The 27,397-nt window shown below is 39.9% G+C and overlaps 1 protein-coding gene across 6 annotated transcripts in view; it reads right to left on the bottom strand.

The window, feature by feature from the left end:
• Nucleotides 1–27,397, bottom strand: part of LOC124141793 (band 7 protein AGAP004871-like) — a 97,441-nt gene that overhangs the window by 50,205 nt on the left and 19,839 nt on the right. For 2 of the 6 annotated variants that reach the window (XM_046509905.2, XM_046509895.2), the window contains exons 2-3: nucleotides 15,189–15,209; nucleotides 11,907–11,948 (exon numbers count right to left, since the gene is read on the bottom strand). The exons of 1 other annotated variant lie outside the window; for it this stretch is intronic. In XM_046509905.2, the coding sequence (XP_046365861.1) occupies nucleotides 11,907–11,948; nucleotides 15,189–15,192 (46 nt within the window). In that variant the 5' untranslated portion in view covers nucleotides 15,193–15,209. Of the gene's footprint in view, nucleotides 1–3,244; nucleotides 3,394–11,906; nucleotides 11,949–15,188; nucleotides 15,210–27,397 lie in introns of those variants that run through there. 3 more of the 6 variants (XM_046509903.2, XM_046509901.2, XM_046509906.2) reach the window with 2 other exon arrangements.

The following is a 27,397-nucleotide window of genomic DNA, read 5'->3' as shown; positions in this document are numbered from 1 at the left end:
TTGAGATGACATTGCCTTCGAATGTGGAACAAAACTGAGGAACTGATCATTTCATCTCTGGTTTTGAGAGGGAGGATGGAATTTTGTCAAACACATAAGGTGAACTTGAGATAATATGAGACAAAATAATCTTGCTTTTTCAAAGCAATTTATCTATTTTGAGCACAGAATCTAATTCATGGCCTTTTCAAGTAAGAACTAAAAATTCCAGGCCTTTTCAAGCCTGTGGAATAGGTAATAATGACCTTGGAAACAATCAGTCATCACACATCGGATCCTGTGTGTCATTGGACCCTGAGGGACAGAACCAACAGGCTGGTAGCCCCTCCCAGGTTTGTACATCACTGTCACAGCTGTTAAACCTCCCTTTTTCATTAACCCCATGTCTTCTGTAATTTAGAGATGTAAAAAACAATTTCAGCAGTTGAACCGAACTGTTATCAGTAGCTACTGCATTGCCAAATGTCTGCAGCAAAGACAAAAACACTGATGTGGGCGAAAGTCCATTTCAACCATCAAAGGCGACTGTCTTGCAGCCTACTTATCAGTGAAGAGCTATGCACTTGATCAGCTTCTGAATTGGGCCTGGACAAAAATCACCAATTCATTCATTACAGACGCTAAAATAGATTCATAGGGATGAATATGTGAGAGAGCTCTCTTTCTAACTCTTGATTTGAAACTACCTATTTAAGCTCAGCTTACCTAAAATATGTACTTTGTCTAGCTCATTAAATCCAACAAAGATAGTTAGAAAAAAAGAACCCACTTGGTACCAATTCATATTTGAACCAGTCTGTGCAAATAGAAATGAGTCTTCTGTCCAGGACATCCTTTTCAGTAGATCTGAACCTGAACATTTCGACTGTTTTATCACTGGAAAGGAATACTACTTTCAATAGAGGCAGATTGTTTTTCTGTACCAGTTCAGGAATAAAATCTAAATGCCTTACATTTTCCCCCAAGTCTTGGACATGCAGGCTATTTGCAATGTCTAACCCTCCAAACTACCCATTCCATTTCATTTTGCATTCAACCAGCCTGACTAGTCACCTTAAGTTTGTACTGAACATGGAAATGACAGTTTCATTTATTCCTCTGCAGCTGTGAGCCCCATTTCACAAAACAATCTTAGCGCTAATATTGTTGTACGCCAATATTAAAGTGTGAGCGTAAGGACAGCTCCCAAATCACTTTGTGAAACAGGCTTAAGGTCAGATATGATGCAGCAATAAAACATGAAGGAGAAGTGAATGTTGTTTTATGCTCTAGCTATTGCTGAACTGCTTTCCAACAAACTGTTATTCTGGATAAGATTTGTTTGTTGTTTAATGTCACACTCAGCAATATTCCAGGTATATGACAGCGGTTGGTAAATCGAGCCTGGACCAGACAGTCCAGTGATTGAAATCATGAGCATCCATCTGTGCATTTGGGATACAATGACATGAGTCAACCAAGTCAGTAAGCCTGACCACCCGATCCCGTTAGTCACCTCTTATGACAAGCATAGTCGCCTTTCACGGCAAGCATGTGTTGCTGAAGACCTATTCTACCCCGGATCTCCATGGGTCTGACACAAAGACCAAACTCTACTTACTAAGTGAAATGGAAACCAAGGTAAGTATAACAATGTTTTTTTCAAGAAAGGTGTACAGCAGCTGCTGACACAGACAATACACACAGAGGTTCATCGCTTAAATTTGCGGAAATCTACAAGTATGGTGCTGAAATTACCATAAATTTAGGGATGAAATCTTAACAGCAAATCAGCAGATTCTAAATGCCTAAGCTACACAAATCTGTTAGATTTTTACTTCAAGAGACCAACCCTGTCCAAATCAAGAAGCATCAGGGCCTTATATTTGCCTTGGATCCCCAAAACAAAGAATTCTCTAGGGCACCTGCATCAAGAAGTCCTGTGATTAACAATACCTGTTGAAGACAAGTCACCTGTGGTCACTACGGCATATTAACATTTCAGTTTGTAAAAGGACTGCTCTTTTGTGGGAACACATGCTTTGTGTAACAGACACCATATGAGTGAGTGAGTATGGTTTTACGCCGCTTTTAGCAATATTCCAGCAATATCACGGCGGGGGACACCAGAAATGGGCTTCACACATTGTGCCCATGTCGGGAATCGAACCTGGGTCTTCGGCGTGACGAGCGAACGCTTTAACCACTAGGCTACCCGACCGCCTCAACACCATATGAAGGATTAAGGCTTATCCATGCATAGCCATGACAGCACAATAACATTATATTGACAAAGAGTTTGGGGAAGATGATAGGAATCATACCTAGCAGATGAATCAAGCCAATTATGAAAGCATGGAATTAATTATCAAAGAACATCCATTTGCAAATGGCATGCAAAGCTTGATATATGTAACATAGCCATGATAATGATAAGAAATATTTGGACAAAATATTGGAAAGTCATACATGTATTAGAATTATACTTAATTTTAAATCAATGCATTGTTCTTGAAAATGACAAGTCTTATAATCTGTATCAATGACCATATGCCTAAAATATTTGTATCTTTTTGCAACACAGTAATTTCAATAAGGTGACTATAGACATTTGCATGTTACAATATTACCATGATTACTACATCATTTCAAACACCAAAAAGCAGATCATACTTCTCGCTACCGAAATGTTTCAGATCCTATTAAGAAACATTTATATAGCCTTTTGACATTTGAACAGGACTACACTGACAAAAAGCACAGTTAGAAATAGTAAGATAAACACCAAGTGGAAAATAATAAGGAAATCAATAAACACGAACTGACGTTTTTGTCATGATCCACCACTAACAGATCACTCACTCACTCACTGCCGATGACAGCAGGACAAACAAGGCATGAATTACACAATCTGATTGAACCCTGACAGCTTGTTGATTAACCATTCAGCTAAACCATATACCCTCTGAGTATAACTTGTCCTAAATCCTGGCTACATTACAAGGCATTATACCACAGCAAGTCGTTCATAAAGTGTATATCATATCACAGTTGTCTAAGACCTATCTGTACAACAGCTGCACCAGGATATATTATCACACAAGCATAGACAAGGGTGTGAGTGACTGGAAACAACACCGATGGTTGTGAGAAACATACAAGCAATTCCACAGCACCAGTGTACCATGCCGAGCCCCGATACCACTAACCCTGCTCCTCATCTACCACAGAAAGTGTTATTGTTTGTCAAACAGTCAAACAGTACCTGTAGCTCCCTGGCTCTTGTGGTTCGTAGCCTCCATCTCCATATTGTGATGTACAAAATCAATGCCACAAGCTACTACACCAGCAGGCTGGGGGACCAAGCAGCCACTTTTAGCAGCAGCAGCTGGCTACACACCAGACACGGCACTGACGAGCTATACCCTCTTCCAACAGGGGAGGGAACTCTGATAATTCACTGCACACCCTCAGGCACTGATATTGGTTATGAGAATGATTCTGTATGACAGGAACAAACTAACCAGCTCCAAATGAAAAAGAGATGTAAAAGACAAATTCCTTTGAGAATTTTTTTTATGAGGAATAAAAATCATACAATATATCTTGTCAGATTGCTCTTTTCATGTTGCAGGTGGATGTATACAATTGTTGTAGCTAAATATCCATTACACGACTGCCTTGAAAGTAATTTTCAAAGCAGGACTGTAATTGATACCAATTGGAGTTGTATGGTATGATATCTCCCAGCTGGTGAATATCATACAAGACAATTCATCTTTCAAATCTTGAGAGAGTGCATCTATCAAATTACTGAATCAAAGTCATTCCTAACTCATCCTAACGTCGTCTTTTCTTAATATCAAACAACTGAAAACATTGATTTTTTTAATGACTTTCTTGATGGCATTATTTCAATCATCCCTCCACACCTGTCTACCCATGGAGCCAGGTACTAAGGATCAACCTTGGTATATCACGTCATTAAGCACAGAGCTTGACAAGAGATGATGAATGCGAAGTGTGAAGGATGCTATTGATCCTAACATGGGGTTACATATTCACTCATGTTTTTTAGAGGTCTCCCATCGTGAGGAAACTGGCAATTAAAGCTCCTATTGACGTAAAAGAAGCTTATTAGGACAAAACAAATAAATCTTTAGGGTGTCATCTGATGCTAGTGTTTTTGGTGTTAATGCAATCAATAAAAGCATAATACAGGGTAAGATATGGCAATTATCTTTGTCATTTCTACAATGCCTGTTATGGATGTAGATAATAAATGGAAATCGAAGAATAGTTATCATTGTTAATAATTATAAGAATACTACCTCTATCACATCTTTGCCATAAATCCTGTATTTCGGCTTTAATCACACTCATTAAAACTTTCAGATTTTCAACAGACGTCCTCTTCACTATCAATTATACACAATTAGTTGTTCCCAATAGAGCACTATGGCAACCCAAGCTATGACGTGCGTCATGGCGGGAACCTCACTTCTTCCAACATCTAACCACTAGAGGTAGATGAATTGGGGAGGTGGGTGGGAGTACTTCTGATGTAGTAGAGGTAGTATTCTTAGAATTATCAACAATGATAACTATTGTTTGATAATTCTTGCCAATCCTCTACCTCTATTACATCTTTGCAAGAATATACCAGAGGTACCATGAATTTCTTGTTGAGGATCTTTAATTCAATGATCATCCTCATGTCGGGCCAATCCTTTTTCGGACCTAAGAATACTGGAGAATAAAAGCCTTTGGTCTAGTTGGTCTCAGATAGTTTCCGAATGGCTCACTTCTTTAGTAGCTTCCTGACGGCCAGATCTGCTGCCGCTAGCTTGGCTCCGACTATACTAAATCTGCATCTGACTGCTTGAAATTTCAGGATGTGATGCTTCTTGAAATGCAATTTGTATCCATGAGCCACAACGTCTAGGGCCCAGTGGTCAGGTGTAATCTGCTTCCAACTTTCGGTGTATGACAGAAGACCCTCTTCCACTGGCCCTGGAGTCAGCATTATGTTGAAAGACTGTAGGTGTAAATCACAGTCCGGATCTGCCCCGGCGATAGGATCCTCGTTTCTTCTAGTTGGACTGACGAAAAGACTCATGAGAAGGCTGACGCTTGTCATACCCCCGACTCAGTTGGAACGAACCCTTCCCATGGGGACAAACTTCTTCTTAGTTGGTTGTATATATGACGAGACCGTCTGATCCCAGGAATGCCTCTGGGGATAGGAAGATCCATGTTCTTGGCAGCTAGGTTGATAGTTGATGCTTGAAATCATTCAGTTGTATCCTGTCTGACCTCGTCTGTGACATGTCCCAATTTGCCGTTGAATGTCTTGGGAGCAGATATTGATTGTGACATTATCAATCTTTTTGTTTGGTTGGAAAGAGCTCTTGAACGAAACTGTGTTAGTAGTTGTTGAAGCTGAACCCAGAGAAGCTGTGAAGACATCCAGACTTGGGTGGAGATTAAGTCTTCCTGCATTCTGACAATGGTGTCTAGCAGGCTGTGAATGAGTCTGACTTGATCTGTTCTAATATTCATAGGAGTTTCTCCGAATATGCCTTCATATGATGTCTGCAACGGTGGAATAATGTGCCTGATTCCAGCGACAAACCAGTTGATATAAACTCCATGGACGCCATAGACAGGTCCTTGATCCGTGAACTGGTAGCGTGACATTAGTATTAGGATGTCGTACTAGCTTCGTAAAGTCTTCGTCCAAAACTTGATGATCCGGAAGTAGAGAATCATGTGTTTTATACAACTACCGCTTCAATGGAGGTAAGGGTAGCCGTCATCATGTCTGAGCTTGAGTAGATTTTCAGACGCCTGATCTACCACCCTGCCTGCATAATTCTGCCATGGCAATGTCTGGTGGATGTGTTGAGATGATGTAGGAGTATGACATCCTCCTTATTCCAAAATCTTAGTGGTGAATTTTTGGCCATTGAAGGTTGGTGTACAGGCATTTCTTCAATGAGTTCAACAAAGCTGTATCCTTCTGTATAATCCCGCTGGAGTGAATCATCAGCCTGATTAACCTCTCCATATAGGTCCGATCCGCCTCAGAATGACTGTGGGTAACTCCCGGGAGGGAGGGATGTTCGTCATAAACCATACACTCAATGTGTTCCCCATGCAGTTCATCATCCGCTGGTGTCCAGGATTCCACTATGAGTAAGGTCCGTGCGGCTTGTGATGACTGCCTGTGTTATAACGGAGCCCGTACAGGAATGATGGTCCTCCATCAAACCGCTGGACTGTCCCATGATGTAATCTTCGTTTTGGTCGGTTGGACGGTCCCGAGCAGTCCAAGCGGTCGGTTGGGTACCGTCGGTTGATGGCTACCATACGGTTGAAGTGAAGCTGCCGCAACGGTCTGCTGGGTTACCATGGAGTCTGTGCGGTGACTGTACGGTGTCTTAGCTGGGGAGTATGGCGGGACCCAAGCGGAGATGTAGATGCCCATGTATCATGGGAGGGTAAAGCTTGAAAGCTTGTACCCGGCTGGTTGGTATGGTACAGCTGGTCGGTATGGTCGGCTGGGGTAGGCTGTACGGCCGTGGCTGTGGCAGAAACAGATGGCTGTCCCCCAAGCAGCCTAATGGCATGAGGACTCTTCTTAGCCAATACTTTCTGCTTCTTCTTAAGCTTCTCCATGTCTTGGGTTACAGTTGAGAAGCGTGACTCAAACATTGCCTCCATCATCTCCTTCTATTGTTTGAAGAGTTGTTCAATCAAGTTCACTGAGAACTGGGGAGAAGATACATTCGCCGAAGTAAATGGTAGCGCTGGGATAAAGTCAGAGCTTAGTCGGCGTCGATAGCCGAGATGACATCGACTTTCTTCTTGGCTGCTCCTCGTCTTCTAGCTCTTTTCAAAGCTTTGAGTAGCTTCTTAGATAGAGAGGAGCATTGGTCGCTTCTAGCCTCATCCATTCAATTAGGGTCTCTGCACTTCCAGCAGTAGTTATGAGGAGCTTCCGTGACTATAAAATGGCCACACTTCTAACAAGCAAACAGAATTCGGAGACTCCATTGCGACCTCACAAACACCTCACGCCAGCCTTAAACTTACGTGAGTACAATTGTCACTACAATTAGCAGCTATTAATATAGACTTAATATGTCTGTTTTAAGAAAACTTATAGAATAATCTTAGATTAATGTGACGAAACCAAGTGCTAGATAGTTACAACTCTAACAATAGGTGTTGACTCTAGCACACACAGGAAAGAAGTGAGGTTCCCGCCATTACGCACGTCATAGCTTGGGTAGCTATAGTGCTATATTGGGAACATCTTATAGTGTAATTGACAGTGAAGAGGACGTCTGTTGAAAATCTGAAAGTTTTAATTAGTGTGATTAAAGCCAAAATACCGGATTTATTGGAAAGATGTAATGGAGGTAGAGGATTCACAAGAATTATCGATATTTGTGATTTGTGTTATATAAATATATGAGGGACGAATTTGGAGAGAATTCCTTTCCCTGGTCTTCTGTTAAAGTGAGCTTACACATCACCCCTTCCCCTGTCCACCCAACATCAGCCTCACCCAATCCCTGGTGAGTCGGACCCACACTGAATTCTACCCAACCTTCATCCACCCAACATCAAATCTACATGATTCCCACCTGCACAAACCATTGCTGCCATCAAAAACAAATCATTCCCAAACTACATATTTTTTTGCTCATCAGGATTTGGTTTCCATGGTTACACAATCATATAGTGACACACCTTCATTGTACAGCTTATTCTCAGAAATGATCTGAGCAAGATTCTGAAGAATATTTTAAACCCTATTTATGTTGGGCATCAAAGAAACCAATACCAGCTATGATTCATCAACTGACTAATTATTTTTTTGTCCCAAACCAAACATACTTTTCATCCTTAAAACAATTCATTCTTAAAAACAAATAAGTGGAATCAAAATTAGTCATTTGTCAGAAAGTAATTAACATTTATTATCAAATTTTCAAATTATTTCTTGTGGAGTAAATAAAAGTAGAACCAGACGTATTTCTCATTCTGAATACTCCCATTATTCTCCTGTACCACTGTCTCTGTGGTCCAGTAGATAGGGTGTCTGCCCAGAGAGTGGAAGGTCAGTACCGTATTTTCTTGAGTATAGTGCGCACTTTTTTTCGAAAAAACACAGCTGTGTAGAAGGGGGTGCGCATTATACACGAATTATGAGTTTGGATGTTTTTTTCCCCCATGGAAAGACATTACCGTGAGCACGAAACACCGGGAATACCATGTCAACAAATCCATACTGAAGTACGCAAAATAATTATGTAATTACACAAAATAATTATGTAATTACACTGTCTGGCTATAAAAAGTGTTCTTTGTATATCTGGACTTATGTTTGTAACTTATTTCATTGATTTTATTCAAAATTCCTTATAATATTGTTTTTATTAATTTCGGCGAAATCGTGTGTGAAGCGATCAAAAGATCGCACAACTCACCGTTATTAACAGCAACCACGGTCAGAATACCGCTATTGACGCCTTGAAACAAACTTTAGTTGACAGAGAATGGATACATATATCATAAATGACATACTTTGACTCGTTAAAAGTCATATTTGTTTTTGTTTGACGATTCTATGTCAACATGAAATTCTCGCGATCACGTGATCACGTGCGCGTGAGCCTTGATGGTGACTGGTCAGACATGTTCCATGTAAAAAATAATACCCGGGAATAGCGATCAGCTGCTTCGCTTAGGGTTATTATTATTTTAAATATATTTAGTAAAGGTTGCATATAATTAAGAAAATAATGGAATATATTATTCCTGATAAATAAAATAGTTTCAGATACAATTGTTGCCGATCCTTGCATTAAAAATCTTATAAAGTTATATCATTGGGTGTGTCTTGACCGAATCACCGGTCGATTCCAAGAAAACGTGTGTACAGCTGATTGCTGTTTCCAGCTTAGTTTACGAGAAAATACGCAGGGTAATCTTAATCCCTAAATATAAAACAATGCCTAGCAGAACAATAAATACTATTTAAATGGTAAATAAACATGTCTGGTGATTTTTTATCTCAAATTTCGAATTTGTACTGACGAAGTTTCTCAGCACCCGTTCGTTTGCCGGACTTCGCTGAAAGGGTACGGTGTAAAAATTTTCTGCGCATAATATTCAAGTTTCTTTTTTTCCAAAATATTGAACCCGCTAGAGGGGGGTGCGCATTATACATGGGTGCGCACTATACTCAAGAAAATACGGTAGTTCAATCCCTGACTAAGGCAACCATAAGAAAGGATACGTTAATTAACAGTATGCCATCAAGGTGACCTGCATGTATCACCCAACATGGTGATCAACACGCCTGTAATTATTTTACAGACATTTATCGCCATTACACCTTAACTATCGTTTCATCAGTTCCCTTATTTTTTGTCAGTAGTATAGTAGTGAGTGAGTGAGTGAGTGAGTGAGTTGGGTTTAACGCCGCTTTTAACAGTATTCCAGTTATATCACAGCGTGTCAGCTTAATGTGGGAGGAAAGCCCGAAGTGATCGAGACTCAGACGTTTACCACTTCGGTGAAACCCACGAGCACGGGTATGGTGCTGACAAACCTAGTAGTATAGTACATCTGCAGGGCCAACAATAGCAATACATCGATAGTTCTATTTATCGTTACACTCCTAAATATTAATAATAGCAATCATCGAAAAGTCTGAAGGTTTAACTCCCCATAAGTTCGACAACTTACTCATTCTTTTCATTTAAAAAATGACAACTAGTTGTTTCTTTTAATAGCCAATCGCAATTTTAAAAAATATTACATTTAGTTTTTGAAGTCATCATCATTCATCAGACATGTACATCCCACCTCTGATAACAAGGCGAAACCTATTTAACCTTGATATTCTAATCCGCCTAATTCGACTCTATCAACCAGATGGCTACCTGCTGACAAATCTGATTAAGTTTTGCCCTATGACGAGAAACATGCCACGTCAGAATCTCTCTGTCAAGACGTTTCACAAAAACATGTATAGCAAACCCTGAAAGATCCATTTCAAACTCAAGTTTTCTCAAAATATTATTGAACCCACTTCAACAGGAAACTTAATCCCATCCTGTATTAAATGATAACATTCCAGACTAAAGCTAACAGTGCCGTAAGTACGTGGGTAAATTAGGCAATTAGGCAGCTAAACATCACAGGCACCTTTCTCGATAGATGAAAGGGAGACAACTGCTTTCTTTCTGTTCATGGAAACCAGGCAAAGCCATTACTTTCTGGTAGATGTATTTCTAGACAAGCAAGCCTGGGCTCTCATTTTATGGCATAAATAAACACCAATGTGTTTATACCTGAACAAAAATAGTATAGAAATCTGGATTTGGTAATAGACGTGCCGAGACTTTATATATGAGAGAATACTCAACCAAAATCTGACATCATGGAGCCTGCAAAGCTAATCTGAATAAAATTACACATTGGCAGATATTTTGATAAAAATCAACCTCACCATGATTTGTTTTTGTGATAAACAAGCAATCTAGTTGTTGTTGCAACAACACTTAATTTTGGAGAAAAAGTGTTACAAAGTCTGCGATTGCAGTATTGTTAATGTTTACATCACAAAATCACCTCTCAACTGAACTCTGTTCACAGTTATCATAAATATGAACAAGCCATAAATACCATTTACAGTTGGAAACTACACTTCTGCAAGGATTATCAATGTTCATAGGGGAGGATTAACCTCAAACTTATAGGTGTCTCCACTTGAAACAGACTCATTGAATATCGTGATGAATAATTAACGAAGAGAACTGCATGTCTGCTGATACTTATGAAGTGAAAACCAGCCATTCCGCTGATAAGGAATATTACTTACCGTAATGACAAAGTACGCTTTTCAAGAAATGTCCATTTGCTTTGCGATAAACATCACTGAGTTTTGATCACGTGGTTACAATCGGACGACGGATGGGCAGTCAGCTAACTGTGAGCAACAATGTTGAGCAACGTGTGCAGAGTACGTACATTCTCAGCACAAACTGAACGAAAAGTATGGGTAGATGTAGTATTTAAAGTGCTATTGACCAAGGTCGCTGCTAAACATAACCACTCGCTGTCGCCTGACTGTTGATTCCACCTGGATTGTCTCCATGATGATCAAAACTCAATGATAATGTTTATCACTCATTAAATGGACGTTTCTTGAAAAGCACACTTTGCAATTTTTGTCATTTTGTTAATTAATCATCGCGGTCGGATATTTCGTGATTCTATTTCAAGTGGAGAGGACTAGAGTGGTCTTATGATGCATGGAAAGAGCAATGATCATGTGTATATGTAACATGCAGTAGTGATGCTGACAGTCACATGATGATGATGTGGAGTGTGGGAAGGTCAGGCAGGAGGGTTACAATGGAAGTCCTTGATGAGAACTCTCCTTCATGTTCTGATTTCTTACTTGCTACAGGGCGGTCGGGTAGCCTAGTGGTTAAAGCGTTCGCTCGACACGCCGAAGACCCGGGTTTGATTCCCGAAATGATAAAAAATGTGTGAAGCCCATTTCTGGTGTCCCCCCCCATGATATTGCTGTAATATTGCTAAAAGCAGCATAAAATCAAACTGACTCACTCACTTACTTGCTACACAAAATACATCCCAAACCAGCAATGTGAATTATTTGTTACATTTCTCTGACAATAACAACATATTTATTTTAATGAAATAATATTCCAATTCTTAACACCAAAGAAATCAAATTAATCACATTATATCTATATTTTTACCCAAATGTCCCTTAAAAATGAAATAAAGCCATGCAGATGCAGGAAGGGTGCACAGTGAGATTTCAACATACTCCAAGCTCAACAAGCTAGGGAATTATAGTGTGCAACAGTACTCACCCTCCGTTTGGTAGCCAGTTATGGTGGAAAATCGGGAATAATCTAAAATTAATTTTAAACAGAGTTACCTGATACCTGTATTTCACTGGCTTTTATTGTTTCAGTGTTCAAATTGAAGAACTGAATCAAGCACACTCCAGCTTTAACTGTCAATTCTAACATGAATTCGGAAAATTCGTGATTCTGATTGGGAGGTGTCAAATCACAATAAACCCCTCTGATTGACCAAGTTGATTTGACAGCCGCATCACTGCAGAAGCTAAGATTTTTAGAATTATAGCGCTTCTTTTTACAGTTATTGTTGGTAAGCATATTTACATAATTATATGTACAATTAAAGGCTACAAAATGCAAAGTTAGGGTTACTACAATATTCAAAGGATGTGTGGTAGAACATATCATGCAGAAAACACAAATAGACATCTACAAAGAGAATGTATTTCAAGTTTTGAGGACAACAGAGAGCTTACTATTTTGCGATTTTGTATATACCACTGTGACGTCATATCTTTTGCTTCACAATGAGTGATATGATGTGGTGTAAAGCGAAACCTTTGAAAAGCTTGCTTAGGTTTCTTTTGGGGTGTCCACCTCATGATAGCTTACCAAGTTGCTGTGCTGCATAAGTTCTAGTAGAGTATTACGATGTAAACAAACTGCTTGAGCTTTTAGAGCGCCACATTTTCAGTGTTCCTGTTTACCGGCAATTACCAGTTTTTACCGGTAAAATTAGTCTTGGACTGGTAACTCATGTTACTGCCAGTCCCTGTGGACCGGCAAATAAAGTACCTTCAAAACAAATTTTATTCATAGTAATATGGAGATAAACACATCGTGTTTATCTCCAAAATCATTGCGCGAGCTGGGTGTTTATACTCCGTTTATATTTCCGTTATATCACAGTGTATCAGGTTCACACTACAAGAGAGCCCGAAGTGTCCAGGTTGTTAGGCGTTTACCATTTTGCGGAAAACAGTAGATCCTTGCATGACAAATGGAAATAACTGTATAGTGAATTGTGGCACTATAGACCACATGGCCACTAGTGCCCCCATCTTTGAGCAGATAACAATGCACACCTTAGAAATGTTATAATTTTATATACACTTGGTTATTCTACATTTGGATTATAAATCTCCCTTTTCACCCATACTGAACATGAATAAGGGGCAAGTGAGTGAGTGAGTGAGTTGGGCTTAACGCCACTTTCAACAGTATTTGAGTTATACCATGGTGCGTCAGCTAAATGTGATGGGAATGCCTGAAGTGATGCAGGTCTCAGACTTTTACCACTTTGGTGAAACCCACGAGCACGGGTATGGTGCTGACAAACCTAGAAACATAATCAGGGTGAACGGGGATTCGAACCCACAATCACAGGTATCTGGTGGGTCCACAGTATGCAACTCTGCACACCGGATCTTAGATGAAGGGACATCCGTGACCCCCCAAACGTGGATGACGAGCCAAGTCAATAACCACTTACTAGAGCAGACTGGGCAGCATGATGACCACAACATTAGTTTGTTTGTTTGTTGTTTAACGCCGCACTCAGCAATATTCCAGCTATATGACGGCGGTCTGTAAAATAATCGAGTCTGGACCAGACAATCCAGTGACTGACATCATGAGCATCGAGCCACGCAATTGGGATCGATGTCATGTATCAACCAAGTCAGCGAGCCTGACCATCCGATCCCGTTAGTCGCCTTTTACGACAAGCAAAGTCGCCTTTTACGACAAGCATGGGTTGCTGAAGACCTATTCTACCCCGGAATACAACATAGTACGTGACAAGGACAAGCAAAGGGCTGCAAACTTTACACAGGTACAAATGACAGACATGGTCTTCTAAATTATGATTTCAAATACACTTTACATTTCTGAAATGATCTCAACAATGACATTAAAAGAGAGTAATGTAAAAGTTCCATGCAAATGTCAAATATAACTGAAGAATCTTTTCACCACATGCATAAGTCCCACAAGCTATAATGAAGTTGTCATGGGACCAACTCAAATTTATTTGTATCAGAAAAAAAAATTATAATCAGAAACATGAAGTGAACAAACCACCATTATCGGTGATAGTCCTGCTGCCCTTAGTCTGTCTTACACACCCTGATACAAATATATATCAAATACAGCCCATGCAAGTCTATAATGTTTGGCAAGTCTAGATCACTGGGCTCCTTTTTATTATATTTTTATTAAGATAACTGAACAACTGTTTTTTTTATGTAGGATATGTTCATTTCAGAGACTAGATTTTAGTCTATGCTGCCCTGTACACTCCTAGGATGTCAAATCTGTCCTACATGGAGTTTTGTGTATGGTTACAAACTAAGCAGCAAAATGAGCCAACTTTTAGAATCACAATCATCAAAAAGGCATTGAGAAGGATGTGGCTATGCAGCCTCTCAAGTTCCAATTTAGAGACACCTTCACATTCTCAACAACAGTACTAGTACAGCAACCTGCCATGGCTGTCAGAAGGAATGAGCTTACACATTGTACCCATTCAGGGAAATGAACTAACCTTTAGCCACCGTTACTGTAGAAATCCATACACACAAAAATATGTATGCATTTTGGGACTTTAGGGAGGGAGGGTATTTGGGGGATGCATTTTGGGACTTTAGGGAGGGATGGTATTTGAAGGATGCACTGGGGACATTAGGGAGGGAGGGTATTTGGAGGATGCATTGGGGGACATCGGGGAAGGGAAGGTATTTGGAGGATGCATTAGGGGTCATTAGTGTGTGTGTGTGTGTGTGTGTGGGGGGGGGGGGGGGGGGGGGGTGTATATTTGGTTGGGGGATGCCTTCGGGGACTTTTGACTTTTGAGAGGGAGGGCATTTGGAGGATGCATTTGAGAAATCAGGATGGGAGAGGGTTTACACAAAAATTGGGGTGTCATTAAGTAAGGCTGTCTATTACTACATTACATGTTTTAATAAAATTCCATGCTGGACAAGAAGACATGAGAATTTTTTGTGACATCAAACTGTTTATTCTCATAAACTTAATTTGACTGTCAAGGCCTAGCCACACACTGCCATAAGTATCGATAGGAACAAAGTTGACAAGGCATTTATTGTTCAATGAAAGTCATCATGACATACATATGATATCAACAAAGTAATGGTGTGTCACTTGATACATATTGCCCAGGTAGCATCCATTAGCAGTGTATATATACATGTATATACATGCTTGTGCATACCTGTTAAAAGTGCATGGAGTGTATGAACAGGTATATCAGGAAGTGAGAATACTTACTCATACTGTAGCCTGTTGGACCTGTAACAGAGAATAACACTGCAAACATGAGACTAACTCCTCACAACACATGGGCATGAACAGTCCACAAAGCATGCGTCAGAGCAAGAAAATATATCACTAGTGATGAACAGTTTTCTAGTTATATCACAGCACAACAACACAGTGTAGAAAAAAATCCCTAAGCACTGCAGGTCATAGTTGTTTACAACTTTAGTGAATTCCCGTAAAGATCTGGGTTAGAATTGGTCTCCAGCAATTCCATATTGCATGGATCGATGCTCATGATGTCAATCACTAGATTGTCTGGTCCAGATTCGATTATTTACAGATTGTCGTCATATCGCTGAAATATTGGTGTTAAACAACAAACTAACAAATAACTTTGGTGAAAATCATGAACATAGGTATGACAGGTTGTTTGTCCAAATTTTGGGAAAAGGCAGAGGTATTCTAATATTGCATTTGTCAAGTCAAACAAGACCGTTTTTACAAAGCTTTTAAATTTGAATCTAAACATCATAACAGCCGGTAACTTGAACTGCTAATTGAAACATTCCAATTAGGGAATTTTCACCAACAGTTGCTGCAGATTCGGGTCCAAATATCGGCTTTGAGAATGCCAATATAACTCCCCAACACTACTGAGAAACTACAGAGGAACTACGGATAATGGCACATTGAAATTAGGTGACAGTACAGAGCCACTGAGGATTACAAATTGAAAATATTCAAAGAACTGCACAAGCTTAAGCGTTTATGAAGTTGCAGGAAAGCTGTATCAAGATGGCAGCCTTACCTGAAACTGTCCACAGCGAGGCCTATGCTGCGATTGTGCCTCCGTAATTTATCTAAGATCAGCATACTACAAATAATAAGGCCTGTACATCAGTTAGTTTCTTGGATATCATTTCATTTTTCAAAAAGGTGTCATTACATAGCAATCCTGTTTATGGAGACGTTTCATTGTTCAAAACCTCGTCATTACACAGCAGACGGAGTCATTTCATTTTTTAAAAAGGCGTGAGTAAACGGCAGATGCTCCTGTTTACGAAGTCTTTTATTTATAAAATGGCGTGAGAAGACAGAGCACACTTCTGTTAATGGAGTCTTTCCATGTTTCAAAAGGACTGTCCAACTTTCCCGAATGCCCCAGACATCCAGAAAATGTCATCTGTGTGTAGCCTATATACCTGCAGACGGGCAACGGATCTACATTACCGTACCCTAAATTCTATACAGGATTACCTTGAGCAAGAAGAATTAATGGGAAAATCAGCACCTCTGGTCCTATGGTCTGTGGAATTATTATGGATATTGTCACCTCTTTGCACAATTGTTATCAGTTTATACCAGTACTAAAGAATTGCATGCCTACTCTAAATCATCAGACAGCCTAATCTTGCCTACTCTTAATCATCAATCAGACGAATCATAATACCAAATAAAGAGCAAGAAAACAGCGTTATCACTATCCCCCACCATGGGGCAGAATTTGAGGTGTTTACCTCACTGCTGATTTTCTTAAAGCATGCACTGCAAACTGGATGCACAAAATCTGAAGCATGGAGAAGGTAGGGCAATTCCGGAAAAAATAATTACCATGATTACAGCATAAAATTTTCTAACTCAGAAGAGCATGCAAAGTTTCATTCAGGGTAACTTCAGCAGTTCCTGAGAAAACTTGTCCTCACTGCAGCCTCTTTGCACTAAGTAAAATAAAATAATTATGGACACATGATCTAGAAATGAACACTACAACCCATCTGGTTTTTAAGTTACACTCTGGAAATGAAAGCAACCTGAATTTGGGCTAAGTCCACCTTGTTGCCATGGAAACAGCAAATCGCACCAGTTCAGCATATGATTGATACATACATAAAGTTTCATAATAAAATATTAAACAGTTTCAGAGTAATGCTCCAGAAACGAATGCTACATGTATTTGAGTCTAGGTCCAGTTTGTTGCCATGGAAACACACAGCAAAGTTTTTCTAACAATACCAAAACATCAAAAGGCACCAGTTCAGCATGTGTTTAATACATATGCAAAGATTTGTAATAAAATATTAAACGGTTTCCGAGTCACGCTCCTGAAACGGAACATGATGGCAGGATGGAAGGATGGACGGCCTGACAGCACCTATTCCTATATCCCCCTTCCTCTTTGTGGTGGGTGATAAAATAACCATGGATGTGTTAGTAAATATAAAACATTTTTTCACCAAATCCTTTATACAGGCAGTTACAGTGCATGACAGGTCACAATGTCCAAGACCTGACTGGGCCACTGACAACTCTCAAAAATTGTTGAGTCCTAACATGGCTAATAAGCACAAGTCATAGTTTAAGGAGGGTTGAAAATATTTACTATCAGCTACAATCATACATCTTTGCACCTACACATGACACTGGTAAACAAGAGTACAAGTGATAAGACCATTTTTAGTAGCAAACATCAAGAGGGGCCTTGAATACTAATCAAAAGAAGGCAAAGAACACCCAAGTCTTTTCATACTGTAACTAATCGGGCGTTCTTCAGTTTCTTTTGAGTAGTGTGTGTGTGTGTAGTGCGATGCACTGGTGTACAGTAGCACATATGTAAATTAATTCGCAAAATAATAAAACGGATTTTGATGTCAACATGGTCAATGTGATTGTCATTGTGATGTCATGACATAGTAATAGTTTTCTGTAACTGTAATCACTTCTCCCTGAAGATAAAGCTGAAACATGAAACATATATATGTATATCTCCCTTAACCCTCGCCCATAATTTTAATACTGTAGGGATGATCAGTCCACAGTGTGAACCCAGGTACTCCGTGTAACAAGAAAACACACACACCTCTAGGCGACATGACACAGATCAGCACCTTGAAAACAGCTCACAATAAAGTATTCTCAATAGAAAACACATCAACTCTCAAAAGAGAAATATACTACATCTTGGAATCATAATTTAGTCATGAATCATCCCTAACTTTCTTGAGTGCAGATTGTGATCAGATCAATCTCCTCTTCAGAGCTGTACATCGCATGCTGAGTAGAAGTAAACGATGAATCAGTGAATAAATAGCTATAACAACCCATGGTATATACACAGCACCAAAAACCATGGGCGTCTTCATTTACCACATTTACCCTCAGTAAACAGTGCAACAGAAAAAACATAACCATATTGAGCTTCACATAGCAACTGTGGGCAATCTTTTGCACAATCCTAATGGGGATACATGTATTATCATGTCTTGTATCCTGTCTGCGTGAGGAGTGGAAAGTTTGTGGCCACGTCATGCCAAAGGACGTCAAAAGATGGTACTTCTTGTTACCCTGCCAGGTGCTCTGTCAGTATACTGTGTCTGAGTGGTGTGTCCATGTTAAACTGCAGCATATGGTAGTGAGTTAGCAATAAAACTGGCATTAGTTCAGACTAGTACAAGCAGCCCCACACAAGTGCAATTTACATTGTAGATATCGTTGCAATGAAATTGGTTACCATGATTCACAATCAAATGTCTTCACTAATGGCTCTGCTACTGAAGCTGAAGTACTTTTTACACTTAAGACACTGCTTAATACTGTCAACAAACTGAAGATGTTGGAAGAATGATGTTGGATGATAAATAAAATCTCATCAAAAGACACAAAGGTGAGATTCTCTATTTCACCCACCTCAGAATAACCTAATGTAGACATAAGGTAATTAAGTTTGCCTAAATGGGAACTCCATTATTCTATTGTTGTCTTGACAGGTCACCAAGTTAGATTGGTTGTTCAGACTTGGTTGACTGAATAGCATTGTACTCAAACGACATGGAACATTGCTGATGATACAGAATACAGATTTGACTGGTTCAGACTTGATAATTAACTAAATGACACACGGCTGTGATAGCTGGAATGCTGCTGAGGGTCTATGGACCTAGTCTTCCTCAGGATATGTGAAGATCCGGGGTAGAATAGGTCTTCAGCAACCCATGCTTGCAGTAAAAGACGACAATGCGTCGTAAGAGGCGACTAACAGGATTGGGCGGTCAGACTTGCTGACTTGGTTGATGCATGCAGCATCGTATCCCAATTGCATAGATCAAGGTAGATAGATGCTCATGGTATCAATCACTGGATTGTCTGGTCCAGACTCGATTATTTACAGACCTCCGTCATATAGCTGGAATATTGCTGAGTGCAGCGTTAAACAACAAACAACCAGGATACGTGGGCATCTGTGTCTGAAATAATTGACTTCTCTGTCATTTTCCTCTATCAACCTGACTGTCTGGCTGATGATTTTAAGCCAACTTATGTATTCAGCTTTATTATAACTTCTTGTAGATTCTCAAGTAATTGATAGCATTATTTCAACTGAATCAAGACGCAATTTGGTTCTCATTTTTCATGATTTTCCAATATTTAAAATATCTGAATGAGGGCAGGTAACTTTGAAGACGGGCAAGATCTGGATTAGAATAGGTCTTCAACAACCCATGCTTGCCGTAACTGGCGACCATGCATGTTTAAAGCGGCGACTAACGTGATCGGGTGGTCAGACTTGCTGACATGGTTGATGCATACCATTGTATCCCAATTGCATAGATAGATGCTCATGACATCAATCCCTGGATTGTCTGTTCCAGAGTCAATTATTAACAGACCGACATCATATAGCTGGAATATTGCTGAGTGCGGCATTAAACAAACTTTCAGTATGGGACCGCTTCTGTGGTGTAGTGAATAGAGAGCATCTTCCCGGTGGACAGCAGGTCCGTGGTTTGATCCCTGACCGAATCATACCAAAAGATGTACAAGATGGTACTTGTTGTGATCCTGCATGGCGTTAATGGAATAAAGCAAGGACTGGTCGGCTCGGAGGCAGTATACTGTGTATGATCGGGCTATCCATATTAAACTGTGGCATGGTACGTGATGTAAACCCCATTTCATCTCACCTCACCTACTTTCAGTATGGCTTTACATGTGTATTAATTATTCATGTATTGTCATGCTTAAAGCATTCCTATTATCTTGAAACAAAAGGACTATTTTGTGATACAAGAGCTTTCATACTTCAATCCACTCTCGTCTCGCATTTGTTCTAAAATATTACGGCAACATTTCATTGGTTGCAGTTTCATATTGTAAGAGTTGGACAGCATTGTCAAGACCTACGAAACATTTTCCTTGCTCAAATTTTCACATAAAAAAATGATTACACAACAGTTTTCCTTATGCATGACTACTTGTTGACAAGGAACGGGTAGGTATACAATTACAGATTTCATACATATTTTGTGACAGAGACATATCACTTGCCTTGGGACTCCCTCATCCATTAAACATATTGCTTGTTGACAATCTCTAAAACTAAACATTTGCATACTGAAATGTACAAAAGATCTGTTGGTGGTGTGTTAGTGAACAATAGTGAAGGCTCATCAATTGTCCCTCTGACAGTTCCAGATGTCATGAGGACTGTGTTACTCCTGAGTGGTGATACTGCAATGAGGCAGCAATATCATTGAGTGAGTGAGTGGATGGGTGAGTGAGTGGGCGAGCGAGCGGGTGGGTGATTGAGTGGGTGAGCGAGCGAGTGGGTGAGTTAGTTGGTGGGTGGGTGAGTGGGTGAGTGAGTGAGTGAGTGGGTGTGTGTGTGTGTGAGTGAGTGAGTGAGTGAGTGAGTGAGTGAGTGAGTGGGTGGGTGTGTGTGAGTGTGAGTGAGTGAGTGAGTGAGTGAGTGAGTGAGTGAGTGAGTGAGTTGGGTTTAATGCTGCTTTAAACAGTTATATCACAACAGGGACAACAGAAACTGAAACTGGTGAGCTTGAGTGAGTGAGTTGGGTTTAATGCTGCTTTAAACAGCATTCTAGGTATAACACCGCGTGTCTGCTTGATATTGGAGGAAAGCCCGAAGTGAGGGCTGCCACAGGTCCCTTAGTCCGAGTGACAATATCTAGAGTGACTAGTTGTTTTCTCTTCAAATCCTGTAACTACATAAAATGCTGGTCCAAACTGAGCTGGGACTAGTTGGGTATGACCAATGGTGTCTACCATAGTGCCATGTATTTTGTCAAACCCTGAATTGCTATGCTCCAGAAGACAGTGAGCAGTGATTCTCTTCAAGGTTTATTGGGGGGATTCACAGACTATGTCACATAGTCAGGAGCACCACACCCAGAATCCTCCACTGTGAGTCAAAGCATCACATCCCCGCTACCTCCTCTCCTCCTCCCAAGAGTAAGTAGCCTTTGGTCAAGAGGGGACTTATTCCCCGGCAGTATTCATAGCAGGAATCAGCATCAATTAACACTCCATTTCAACACAACCTGTGGTGGAGGCATGAATCACATTTTCTGATCAAAAAGTTTGGTGTCCATCTATTCTGTTTCCATCTCGGCACAGTGAAAAACGCACCAGGGGTAATCTCGCAATGATAAGGATTTATCACAAGGAGTCTGACGGATCCTGCTGCGATCTAATAAATACGGCTTTGAACACGGCTATTTATAGAACAGAGGCATTACCGAATAATCTTAGCTGTTTTGCAAAATGGCACCATCTCAGACCTTATTGTGTATCAGCATCACTACACCAATCCTTGTCAAAACCTCACTGGAGGATGACCTGAATACAAAACACCATCACGTAGTGTTACTGTGTGATAGCTGTGATGCATTCACTTCATGGTATTGGAGACATTATCTGAGTACGAACAGTCACTTGGAAAAAAAGAACTGAAAAGACAATCTTAGAAGTAACAGTTACTTGAAAAAGATTACCATTACTACTTGATTAGAAGGCAAACACTGAATTCATCACTCCCAAAGAACACGGGAGATATTTACAGGGTAACCTCAGCAACTCAGCTAATAATTCGCGGACAGATTTCCATTTTCACTTATCAACCTTAATACAAAAACACAACACATTAAGTGATCACCGGCCTCCACCCTCCTGTTCTACTGATGTTTACTCAACAGAAACACACACACACACGTTAACCGCTAACATGGAAATGACTGATTGTCAATGATAAACAGAAAGATTACTATATTAAGTGATAAAATATTAAAAGGGCAATTTCTTAAATTCAAAGATCTACATGCTTAGATAGTAAATACATAAAGATCAATGCAAACACAAGGCAGTTCTTTTTGAAAAACAGTCAATTTAAAAAATCCAGTTTTACCTTAAACATGTTAAAAGGGTAATTTTCCCAAACTTTTTTTCTGAATATCAATTTTCCCTCAGTAAAAGTCAAGTTCCTTGCCTGTCATGTGGCTTTGTAACCCTGTATGTAGCAGGGATAATTCTAGGGTGGGGCCTTGTGCTTTTAGCCCCTTATTTGAAAAAATGCCCACATTTTAAAATACAATGGGGCATTTTAACATTGAGCTGTATGGGCAAGTGTGGGTGTACCTGTGGAATATTTGAAATGTTCACATAAAGGGCCCTTGTAAGAAAATTCGTAGAGTGGAACCTGATAAAGAGAGTGGGATGAGGCTAAAATCTAAAGCTGGATTAGCATTAAATGCACCGTAAACCCATACTCCCTCAGTATCATGATTGATTGATTGTTTGTTGTTTAACGCCACACTCAGCAATATTCCAGCTTTATGACGGCACTTTGTAAATAATCAATTCTGGACCAGACAATCCAGTGATTGATATCATGAGCATCGACCCACGCAATTGAGATATGATGACATGCATCAACCAAGTCAACAAGCCTGACCACCCGATCCCGTAAGTCACCTCTTACGACAAGCATAGTCACCTTTTACGGCAAGCATGGGTTGCAGAAGACCTATTCTACCCCAGATCTCCACGGGTCAGCTATATCATGACCAGCGATAGAAACTAACAGTTTTAGTCCAGTAATCCTCATGATGATAATATATAGCAAATTTCTACTGGTCCTTATGATACCTTAACTTTTGAGCAGTTTAGCAAGGACTACAGGACTAGTGCCAATTTCTAATGCTGACAGCCTGTAAATAATTGAGTTTGGACCAGACAAACCAGTGACTGAATTCATGAACAACAATGCATGTCATCAGGGTAAAATGACACACAATCAGCCATCACTTAGCAGGACCAACCATTCCCACCTCTGTCAGTTATTATGAAAAGCATGTGATACTGGGTACCTTTCTTCCACCAGAATCCAGAATAGGTTATTGGAAAAGAGATCATATAGGTTTTGTTTGTTTGTTTGTTTGTTTGTTTTATCACAGTTTCCTGTAAATAATCAAGACAAACCAGTGCTTTACATTGAGGGGAATGTCTGAGTAACTCTCCATCCCTTAAATATTATCCCATTATATTTAAGGAATGGAAAGTTTTGAGGATATTCACTACTTAACGATTTACGAATTCTGTTCCATTCCATAAAAAAAGTTGCCATATGAAACCAAGGATTCCTGCTGCACTACTGATGCCAAAGAGTGAGTGAGTATGGTTTTACGCCGCTTTTAGCAATATTCCAGCAATATCACGGCAGGGGACACCAGAAATGGGCTTCACACATTGTACCCATGTCGGGAATCAAACCTGGGTCTTCAGCGTGACGAGTGAACGCTTTAACCACTAGACTACCCAACCGCCCCCTGATGCCATAGAAGCTTTGACATTTTTCGTTGGTAAATATTAATGTCTAGAATTATAATCATTGAGTCTGCACTAAAAATGAAAGGGTAGATTCCTTGACCACCTTATCCTCAACTGAACCTTTAATGGTTTCATATGTTTGATTAAAAATCACCTTTTCATTCCAACCTCCCCCTTATGAAACTCCCCCAACCCCATAACGTTATGTAATATCGGTAACAATGGGGTGCCAAACAATATCCCTCTATCTGTATCAGATGTATTGAAAATGTGTTTCACTATCCAATGTGAAGTAGTGATGATAACATGGAGTCTCATGGGACATCTCAAAAGCTCTATTATGCATTATGCACTGCAGGCTGCCTCAGTCAATATATTACAATACACAGTGTTCCTGTGCGCTGTGCTTCCAGCTCTGCCACTAACAATGTTTTCAGTGCCATCGACAATGCTGTATAAACCTCTTGATGTGAAAGCTTTACAATTACGGACATTTACTTCCACCTCTAAGTCAACAAGCACCAACGTCCATCGGCAGCGTCAAACAGTAAAATGGTCGAACAAGATATATTTGTCGATTGATCCGTTGAAATACAATGCTCACAAAGAACAGCAAAACACACAATGTAATAAGTGTAGAATCGTTGGGAGATGATTGGTTGCATTCCTAGGAGAGAACTCTTTCAACCAATCAATAACAAGCTGTCCAAGGCATTGATTTCTCATCGACACTTGCCACACTGAAGAAGAAAATAATATTCTGGGGAACTGGAATATATGGCCATGTTTACACACAGGAGGAAGGAACTCGTTAATTTGATCAAATAATGAGAAGTGTTAAGTAGTGTACAATCATTAAAGTCCTGAATGAGCAATTAACAATTCATTGGAATAATTGGGCTTCAACCGATTTTTATTGTGCAAGTTGCTAATCACAACGCCACATCTTTGTATGAAATATATCATTTGAAAATCACAGCAAATTGAAGATTTCCAGGATCAGGCAAACCAAAGACTGACTCAGAAGTAATGCACATTAGCCAGGGGTAGATTGGTCAAATCACCTAGTCCACAACACATTTCAGACTAGTAGTTCATGTAAAACAGATAGACTTTAGGAGAAATCAACTTTTAAGTCTCTCAAGATTTTCACTTGTTTTGGACAAGTTGCCATGTTTATCCCAGGTAGTTGAACACCTTATCTGACTGAATGTATCAACTGCTTAGGCTTGGCAGACATTTTGGTGGCTAGATTATCATGATGGTTCTGACCCAACACCCAAACAGATCCCAAAGTAGTTCCTGTCATTGCTTGTCAAGTTAACACACAGTCAACCCTGACGTGTTGTCCTGGAAACTAAGGCAGCATTAATGAAAAGGATTGGCTACTGGAATCAGGGCGATATGAGATGATATACATCGCTTGGGGTGATATAACATGAAGTACATCCCCTGGGGTGATATGAGATGACAAGCATTAGGGTAATATGAGGTGGTATACACTGCCTCCACGAATGATGACTTAGTATTCAGGGGATGGGATGACTGTCAACTGAACTGCATTATGTGAACAGTGTTGTAACTTCCTGCACATATCAGTGTTTCATGACACCTGACACCTGACACCTGACACATATTTCCATGACAACTGATTAGAACAAGTACAACCTGTGAATTAATTATTCTTTGCTGGTTATCAGTGTACATGGTGTAGATGAGTAGTGTTGTCAGATTTCAACATGGCTGCACAACAATGTTAATTAATTTTGTCTGCTTAAAACAGTAATAGTGAACTAAGTTTGCGGATGAAATTAATGGTTTCTATAAAACCACCACACCTTTGATATCACTTGCTGCAGACAATACTACAAACAGCATAGCACAAGGCTTTTCATTGTGTTGTTTGCTTGTTGTTAACAGCCGCACTCAGCAATATTGCAGCTATATGACAGCGGTCTGTAAATAAATGCGTCTGGAGCAGACAATCCAGTGATTGACATCATGAGCATCGATCCACGCAATTGGGATCCGATCACATGCATCAAACCAAGTCAGCAAGCCTGACCACCCCATCCTGTTACTCAGATCTTATGACAAACAAAATAGTCACCTCTTACGGCAAGCATGGGTTGCTGAAGACCTATTCTACGACAGATCTTCCCAAGTCCTTTTCATTGTAGTAGGGAAGAGATATGATGTTTAATGCTATGGACAGTTATCTCACAATATTGCATTTACCTTGCAATTGGACTGAATTGGTTAATCTGTACCTAGTCAGCTATGACCCCACGACACAAACACCCTTGACACTTTTAGCCTGCAGATAGTTTAACCTTCAAAATCTATTGGAAAAATAGACGGAAGAAAATACAATGTGAGAGTTTTAAGAATGTCCACCCTTTTGACACAATTGAGGTCTATTTCTCTGATACTGGTACTGATAGTTTAATACTGAGTGGCTGTTCTAATGGCGTTCCGATTAAATGAAATAATCAATGAGTGATTGGCAGGTCCAAATGATCAAGCAATCGAACGTGTTATATAATGAAACGAAAATGATTTTGCCCCCTATCTCAAGTTCTCTAATAAAATAGATTACACATTCAACATATTGTGTTGGTATTTTAAACCCTTGTTTCCTTATTCACGACTTACGACTTAGTACTGGGACAAACCAAGTGATAAGGAAGGAATCCAGTGTCTTTCAAAAAAAAAAAAGTGCTGAAGTAAGTATTTTTGTTTGGTTTTGTATGGTGTCATCTAGTTTAATGAACTTAACATTAAAAATACAGCAAAACGACGCTAACCGATTAATTTCGATGATGGATCGGTTGGGATGACCCAATCATCAATCATGATTTTACAACCAATTTCCAACACTAGGCTGCTCAGTGCAAACACTGGCACTTCTGAGACGGCACTGGTCTGAAAGTAGGCCTAGGATATCACCAGTTCACAGCACAGTTTGTGGACCATGTAAACTGTCTCCTCTCTGAGAGCCGAATGACGTCATTCTCTAACTGGAACGCGTTAGTTTAATACAAGTCATGTCCCACTATGATAGTATCCTTAACCTTTTAGGACTTACATGAACACAAAACACTACGTACATCCCAAGTATGGGGGAGGTGCCTCATTATAGGGCAGGGACGGGTAACTCAGGTACCCGGGTCGGGTTGGTCCTGAGAAGGACCTGGGTACCCACAGGACTACCCGGACCCCTGGTTAGTCATGTGATTTATTGTTTAATGACAAAAATGATCTAAAACTCTATGGTTACACTATAAGTCACTAATGTTCCCATTTCTTTCTGACAATGTACCCATTCCTTCTGACTTTTATATGTTTCAATAAAGATAAAAAACTCCATCCAGTAAACTTAAGTGTATGCATGACCGGGCTGTTTTACACATGTATCTGAATACATTTTGCTAGGGCTAGGGTAAAACTTTTCCAAATTGGACAGTTTATACCTACAACATATCTCTACAACGGGTACTCGGGTAGGGTCTGGTAGGTAGGGTACCCGGGTAGTAAATTTGGACTCATCCCAGCCCTAGTGCCTCATGATGAAGGTGAATCAGCAACATTCAACCAGGTTG

The sequence above is a fragment of the Haliotis rufescens genome, unplaced genomic scaffold (genome assembly GCF_023055435.1).
Source record: "Haliotis rufescens isolate VD_foot unplaced genomic scaffold, xgHalRufe1.0.p SCAF_8, whole genome shotgun sequence".
Taxonomy (NCBI): Eukaryota; Metazoa; Mollusca; class Gastropoda; order Lepetellida; family Haliotidae; genus Haliotis; species Haliotis rufescens.
The sequence above is the reverse complement of the archived record's forward strand: the minus strand, read 5'-3'. Positions and strand labels throughout refer to the sequence as shown.